Below are 9,508 nucleotides of genomic sequence, written 5' to 3' on the forward strand. Positions count from 1 at the left end.
AATACAGGAGTCTGATAGGATTATTTTGCCCTCCGAGGCAATTATCTTGAGGTTATCTTGAGATGATTTCGGGGCTTTTAGTGTCCCCGCGGCCCGGTCCTCGACCAGGCCTCCACCCCCAGGAAGCAGCTCGTGACAGCTGACTAACACCCAGGTACCTATTTTACTGCTAGGTAACAGGGGCATAGGGTGAAAGAAATTCTGCCCATTGTTTCTCGCCGGCGCCTGGGATCGAACCCAGGACCACAGGATCACAAGTACAGCGTGCTGTCCGCTCGGCCGACCGGCTCCCTGGCAATATGTCACACTTCATTCAAAACTTCCTCACTGGATGTACGTCTCAAGAATTTCACAGTTGCAGTTTGTAATCCTGGTTCTAGAATCAATTCTGGTAATCCTATAATATAATCCTGGTTCAATCCTGGTTTGTAATCCTCTGATCCTGGTTCCCGTTAACGGCCTCCTTCTCTCTCGCCCAACTGGTGTTTCGGCTGTATGTGGCTGACCTAACTATGGGATGCTGGGGTAACGAGCACTCTCGAGGAGCAGTTCGCTCCAGATGACGTCAATTCTCATACATAAAGAGAGCATTAACTAGCACTAGTAGGTATCTGTCAGTCTCGGGAGACTATGGAGTTGCGCTCTGGTTGTCGGTCTGTAGTGGCCTCTCCAGGGCGCAAAGCCCGGGTAGGTAGATACAGGGGAGGAGGGGGGGGAGAAGCTGTCACCCATGCAGCAGGTCCCTCCGTTGCACGGGGGAGAGCTTTAAATGACAGATCAAATTGTTTTGGCTTCAACACCATAATTGTGACACATGTCATAATAATAATAATTTAATTTTCAGAAAATTCGAGTTATTAATTAAGCTTTCGTTAATTAAGCAATTAATTAAATAATCGTTAATATTATGTCTGTACTGAACAGCTGTACAGCCGTAAAAAGTTCAATATTATAACAAATTCATTACACACAGCTTTAAGTTTGAAGAGTAACTCATTTTGCCAGAACATAATTTACAATACACAGAGATATCTCAGTAACGTGATATATCAATAAGAACATTCTTGGACCACCCAACGCATTGGTTCGAGTCCACGTCACGGCTCCTGTGGATTTTCTCATAACAATGTTAGTGAGACTCACGTAGACACCAACACAAGCACCTCACACCAACACAGGCACCTCACACCAACACAAGCACACAAACACAAACACCTCACACCAACACAAGCACCTCACACCAACACAGGCACCTCACACCAACACAGGCACCTCACTCCAACATAGGCACCTCACACCAACACAGGCACCTCACACCAACACAGGCACCTCACACCAACACAGGCACCTCACACCAACACAGGCACCTCACACCAACACAGGCACCTCACACCAACACAAGCACCTCACACCAACACAAGCACCTCACACCAACACAAGAACCTCACACCAACACCTCACACCAACACAAGCACCTCACACCAACACAAGCACCTCACACCAACACCTCACACCAACACTTCACACCAACACAAGCACCTCACACCAACACAAGCACCTCACACCAACACAAGCACCTCACACCAACACAAGCACCTCACACCAACACAAACACCTCACACCAACACAGGCACCTCACACCAACACAAGCACCTTACACCAACACCTCACACCAACACTTCACACCAACACAAGCACCTCACACCAACACAAACACCTCACACCAACACAAACACCTCACACCAACACAGGCACCTCACACCAACACAAGAACCTCACACCAACACCTCACACCAACACAGGCACCTCACACCAACACAAACACCTCACACCAACACCTCACACCAACACTTCACACCAACACAAGCACCTCACACCACACAAGCACCTCACACCACACAAGCACCTCACACCAACACAAACACCTCACACCAACACAAGCACCTCACACCAACACAAGCACCTCACACCAACACAAGCACCTCACACCAACACAAACACCTCACACCAACACAAGCACCTCACACCAACACAACCACCTCACACCAACACAAGCACCTCACACCAACACAAGCACCTCACACCAACACAAGCACCTCACACCAACACAAGCACCTCACACCAACACCAACACCTCACACCAACACAAGAACCTCACACCAACACAAGCACCTCACACCAACACAAGCACCTCACACCAACACAAGCACCTCACACCAACACAAGCACCTCACACCAACACCTCACACCAACACAAGCACCTCACACCAACACAAGCACCTCACACCAACACCTCACACCAACACAAGCACCTCACACCAACACCTCACACCAACACAAGCACCTCACACCAACACAAGCACCTCACACCAACACAAGAACCTCACACCAACACAAACACCTCACACCAACACAAGAACCTCACACCAACACAAACACCTCACACCAACACAAGCACCTCACACCAACACAAGCACCTCACACCAACACAAACACCTCACACCAACACCTCACACCAACACAAGAACCTCACACCAACACAAGCACCTCACACCAACACCTCACACCAACACAAACACCTCTCACCAACACAAGCACCTCACACCAACACAAGCACCTCATACCAACACAAACACCTCACACCAACACAAACACCTCACACCAACACAAACACCTCACACCAACACAAACATCTCACACCAACACAAGCACCTCACACCAACACCAACACCTCACACCAACACAAGCACCTCACACCAACACCAACACCTCACACCAACACCAACACCTCACACCAACACCAACACCTCACACCAACACCAACACCTCACACCAACACAAGCACCTCACACCAACACCAACACCTCACACCAACACAAGCACCTCACACCAACACCAACACCTCACACCAACACAAGATCCTCACACCAACACAAGCACCTCACACCAACACAAGCACCTCACACCAACACAAGCACCTCACACCAACACAAGCACCTCACACCAACACAAGCACCTCACACCAACACAAGCACCTCACACCAACACAAACACCTCACACCAACACAAGCACCTCACACCAACACAAGCACCTCACACCAACACAAGCACCTCACACCAACACAAACACCTCACACCAACACAAACACACCAACACAAACACCTCACACCAACACAAACACCTCACACCAACACAAACACCTCACACCAACACAAGCACCTCACACCAACACAAACACCTCACACCAACACAAACACCTCACACCAACACAAGCACCTCACACCAACACAAGCACCTCACACCAACACAAACACCTCACACCAACACAAGCACACCAACACAAGCACCACACACCAACACAAACACCTCACACCAACACAAGCACCTCACACCAACACAAGCACACCAACACAAGCACCACACACCAACACAAACACCTCACACCAACACAAACACCTCACACCAACACAAACACCTCACACCAACACAAGCACCTCACACCAACACAAGCACCTCACACCAACACCTCACACCAACACAAGCACCTCACACCAACACAAACACCTCACACCAACACAAACACCTCACACCAACACAAGCACCTCACACCAACACCTCACACCAACACAAGCACCTCACATCAACACCTCACACCAACACAAACACCTCACACCAACACAAGCACACCAACACAAGCACCACACACCAACACAAACACCTCACACCAACACCAACACCTCACACCAACACAAGCACCTCACACCAACACCTCACACCAACACAAGCACCTCACACCAACACCTCACACCAACACAAGCACCTCACACCAACACCTCACACCAACACAAACACCTCACACCAACACAAGCACACCAACACAAGCACCACACACCAACACAAACACCTCACACCAACACAAGCACCTCACACCAACACAAGCACCTCACACCAACACAAGCACCTCACACCAACACAAGCACCTCACACCAACACAAGCACCTCACACCAACACAAACACCTCACACCAACACAAGCACCTCACACCAACACAAACACCTCACACCAACACAAGCACCTCACACCAACACAAACACCTCACACCAACACAAGCACCTCACACCAACACCAACACCTCACACCAACACAAGCACCTCACACCAACACAAACACCTCACACCAACACAAGCACACCAACACAAGCACCACACACCAACACAAACACCTCACACCAACACAAGCACCTCACACCAACACAAGCACCTCACACCAACACAAGCACCTCACACCAACACCAACACCTCACACCAACACAAGCACCTCACACCAACACAAACACCTCACACCAACACAAACACCTCACACCAACACAAACACCTCACACCAACACAAACACCTCACACCAACACAAGCACCTCACACCAACACAAACACCTCACACCAACACAAACACCTCACACCAACACAAACACCTCACACCAACACAAGCACCTCACACCAACACAAGCACCTCACACCAACACAAGAACCTCACACCAACACAAGCACCTCACACCAACACAAGCACCAACACAAGCACCTCACACCAACACAAGCACCTCACACCAACACAAACACCTCACACCAACACAAACACCTCACACCAACACAAGAATCTCACACCAACACAAGAACCTCACACCAACACCTCACACCAACACAAGCACCTCACACCAACACAAACACCTCACACCAACACAAGAACCTCACACCAACACAAGAACCTTACACCAACACAAGCACCTCACACCAACACAAGCACCTCACACCAACACAAACACCTCACACCAACACAAGAACCTCACACCAACACCTCACACCAACACAAGCAACTCACACCAACACAAGCACCTCACACCAACACAAACACCTCACACCAACACAAACACCTCACACCAACACAAACACCTCACACCAACACAAACACCTCACACCAACACAAACACCTCACACCAACACAAGCACCTCACACCAACACAAGCACCTCACACCAACACAAGAACCTCACACCAACACAAGAACCTCACACCAACACAAACACCTCACACCAACACAAGCACCTCACACCAACACAAGCACCTCACACCAACACAAACACCTCACACCAACACAAACACCTCACACCAACACAAACACCTCACACCAACACAAGCACCTCACACCAACACAAGCACCTCACACCAACACAAACACCTCACACCAACACAAACACCTCACACCAACACAAGCACCTCACACCAACACAAACACCTCACACCAACACAAACACCTCACACCAACACAAACACCTCACACCAACACAAGCACCTCACACCAACACAAGCACCTCACACCAACACAAGCACCTCACACCAACACAAACACCTCACACCAACACAAGCACCTCACACCAACACAAACACCTCACACCAACACAAACACCTCACACCAACACAAGAACCTCACACCAACACCTCACACCAACACAAGCACCTCACACCAACACAAGCACCTCACACCAACACAAGCACCTCACACCAACACAAGCACCTCACACCAACACAAGCACCTCACACCAACACAAACACCTCACACCAACACAAACACCTCACACCAACACAAGCACCTCACACCAACACCTCACACCAACACAAGCACCTCACACCAACACAAGCACCTCACACCAACACAAGCACCTCACACCAACACAAGCACCTCACACCAACACAAACACCTCACACCAACACAAGCACCTCACACCAACACAAGCACCTCACACCAACACAAACACCTCACACCAACACAAACACCTCACACCAACACAAGCACCTCACACCAACACAAACACCTCACACCAACACAAACACCTCACACCAACACAAGCACCTCACACCAACACAAGCACCTCACACCAACACAATCACCTCACACCAACACAAGCACCTCACACCAACACAAGCACCTCACACCAACACAAGCACCTCACACCAACACAAGCACCTCACACCAACACAAGCACCTCACACCAACACAAGCACCTCACACCAACACAATCACCTCACACCAACACAAGCACCTCACACCAACACAAGCACCTCACACCAACACAAACACCTCACACCAACACAAGCACCTCACACCAACACAAACACCTCACACCAACACAAGCACCTCACACCAACACAAACACCTCACACCAACACAAACACCTCACACCAACACAAGAACCTCACACCAACACCTCACACCAACACAAGCACCTCACACCAACACAAGCACCTCACACCAACACAAGCACCTCACACCAACACAAGCACCTCACACCAACACAAGCACCTCACACCAACACAAGAACCTCACACCAACACAAGAACCTCACACCAACACCTCACACCAACACAAACACCTCACACCAACACAAACACCTCACACCAACACAAGCACCTCACACCAACACAAGCACCTCATACCAACACCAACACCTCACACCAACACAAGCACCTCACACCAACACAAGCACCTCACACCAACACAAACACCTCACACCAACACAAACACCTCACACCAACACAAACACCTCACACCAACACCTCACACCAAAACAAGCACCTCACACCAACACAAACACCTCACACCAACACAAGAACCTCACACCAACACAAGCACCTCACACCAACACAAGCACCTCACACCAACATATGCACCTCACACCAACACCTCACACCAACACAAGCACCTCACACCAACACAAGCACACCAACACAAGCACCTCACACCAACACAAGAACCTCACACCAACACCTCACACCAACACAAGCACCTCACACCAACACCTCACACCAACACAAGCACCTCACACCAACACAAGCACACCAACACAAGCACCTCACACCAACACAAGAACCTCACACCAACACCAACACCTCACACCAACACAAGCACCTCACACCAACACAAGCACACCAACACAAGCACCTCACACCAACAAGCACCATCAACGAGGCAGGCTTGAGGTCCCGTCCACACACCTGACTGTAACAGCCAACTTAACGTTAGTGAAGTCAACTTTATGTTAGTGAAGTTAGGCTAAGTTAGTGAAGTCAACTTTATAAGAGAAGCCCCAACTTAGTCCTTCCTGAGGTGTGCTCTGGGGCCCTGGCTGGGGTCTCCGTGTACTAGTGCCTTCATTCTCGGGTCCCTAAATGCCGCTATGTTTACATTTTGTGATTCGTGGAACCCAAAATATATAAATGTTGAATTACCAGGTGGAAGAGGCTTTGGCCACACCTGGCCGTAAGGGCGACTCTCTCATGACTAACAACACTATTTTGACTCTTAAATGATGGTAAAGAGCACTGGAAAAACATTATGTGGGAACTGTCCGCCGAGAACAACAGAACTACCAACGGGAACACAAGAGCCACCAACATGAACACAAGAGCCACCAACATGAACACAAGAGCCACCAACATGAACACAAGAGCAACCAACATGAACACAAGAGCCACCAACATGAACACAAGAGCCACCAACATGAACACAAGAGCCACCAACATGAACACAAGAGCCACCAACATGAACACAAGAGCCACCAACATGAACACAAGAGCCACCAACATGAACACAAGAGCCACCAACATGAACACAAGAGCCACCAACATGAACACAAGAGCCACCAACATGAACACAAGAGCCACCAACAAGAACACAGGAGCCACTAACATGAACACAAGAGCCACCAACATGAACACAGGAGCCACTAACATGAACACAAGAGCCACCAACATGAACACAAGAGCCACCAACATGAACACAGGAGCCACTAACATGAACACAAGAGCCACCAACAAGAACACAAGAGCAACCAACATGAACACAAGAGCCACCAACATGAACACAAGAGCCACCAACATGACCACAAGAGCCACCAACAAGAACACAAGAGCCACCAACATGAACACAAGAGCCACCAACATGAACACAAGAGCCACCAACAAGAACACAGGAGCCCGTAACATGAACACAAGAGCCACCAACATGAACACAGGAGCCACCAACATGAACACAAGAGCCAGCAACATGAACACAAGAGCCACCAACATGAACACAAGAGCCACCAACATGAACACAGGAGCCACTAACATGAACACAAGAGCCACCAACATGAACACAAGAGCAACCAACATGAACACAAGAGCCACCAACATGAACACAAGAGCCACCAACATGAACACAAGAGCCACCAACAAGAACACAAGAGCCACCAACAAGAACACAAGAGCAACCAACAAGAACACAAGAGCCAGCAACATGAACACAAGAGCCACCAACAAGAACACAAGAGCCACCAACAAGAACACAAGAGCCAGCAACATGAACACAGGAGCCACTAACATGAACACAAGAGCCACCAACAAGAACACAAGAGCCAGCAACATGAACACAAGAGCCAGCAACATGAACACAAGAGCCACCAACATGAACACAAGAGCCACCAACAAGAACACAAGAGCCACCAACATGAACACAAGAGCCACCAACATGAACACAAGAGCCACCAACATGAACACAAGAGCCACCAACATGAACACAAGAGCCACCAACATGAACACAAGAGCCACCAACAAGAGCCACCAACATGAACACAAGAGCCACCAACATGAACACAAGAGCCAGCAACATGAACACAGGAGCCAGCAACATGAACACAAGAGCCACCAACATGAACACAAGAGCCACCAACAAGAACACAAGAGCCACCAACAAGAACACAAGAGCTAAGAGCTCATACCTCTAGTTCCGGGACTACTCTGGTGGCATACCTCTGAATCTTCTCTAGCTTTGTCTTGTGTTTAACTAGGTATGGACTTCAGGCTGGAGCTGCATACTCCAGGATTGGTCTGACATAAGTGGTATACAGGGTCCTGAACGATTCCTTACACAAGTTTCAAAAGGCAGGTCTTATGTTGACCAACCTAGCATATGTTGCTGATGATATCTTTTTGATGTGGGCTTCTGGGGACAGGTTCGGTGTGATATCACCGAACCTGTCCCCCAGATGGTACCATCAACCAGGTGATATCAACCCCCAGATCTTTCTCTCTATTTGACTCTTGCAGGATATCACCTCCCAGATCGTACTTTGTGTTCAGCCAAATGTTCCCTTCGCCTAATTTCATTACCTTGCACTTTCCTGAGTTGAACTTTAGTAGCCATTTTCTAGACCATTCCTCTAGGCTATGTGTGTGTTTACTAGTTGTGTTTACTAGTTGTGTTTTGCGGGGGTTAAGCTTTGCTCTTTGGGCCCGCCTCTCAACTGTCAATCAACTGTTTACTAACTACTATTTTTTTTTCCCCCACACCACACACACACACACCCCAGGAAGCAGCCCGTGACAGCTGACTAACTCCCAGGTACCTATTTACTGTTAGGTAACAGGGGCACTTTGGGTGAAAGAAACTTTGCCCATTTGTTTCTGCCTCGTGCAGGAA

The 9,508-nt window shown here is 49.1% G+C and overlaps 1 protein-coding gene across 1 annotated transcript; it reads left to right on the forward strand.

The window, feature by feature from the left end:
- The first annotated feature begins 7,384 nt into the window (after positions 1–7,384).
- On the forward strand, positions 7,385–8,797 carry LOC138356408 (autotransporter adhesin BpaC-like). The gene has a single exon (XM_069312548.1). The coding sequence runs from the start codon at positions 7,385–7,387 to the stop codon at positions 8,795–8,797; it is 1,413 nt and encodes a 470-aa protein (XP_069168649.1).
- Positions 8,798–9,508: the final 711 nt, after the last annotated feature.

The sequence above is a fragment of the Procambarus clarkii genome, chromosome 72 (assembly GCF_040958095.1).
Source record: "Procambarus clarkii isolate CNS0578487 chromosome 72, FALCON_Pclarkii_2.0, whole genome shotgun sequence".
In the NCBI taxonomy this organism is placed as follows: domain Eukaryota; kingdom Metazoa; phylum Arthropoda; class Malacostraca; order Decapoda; family Cambaridae; genus Procambarus; species Procambarus clarkii.

Excerpts from the sequence above, each read along its gene's own strand:
- LOC138356408 (XM_069312548.1), top strand. The coding sequence starts at position 7,385 with ATGTGGGAACTGTCCGCCGAGAACAACAGAACTACCAACGGGAACACA.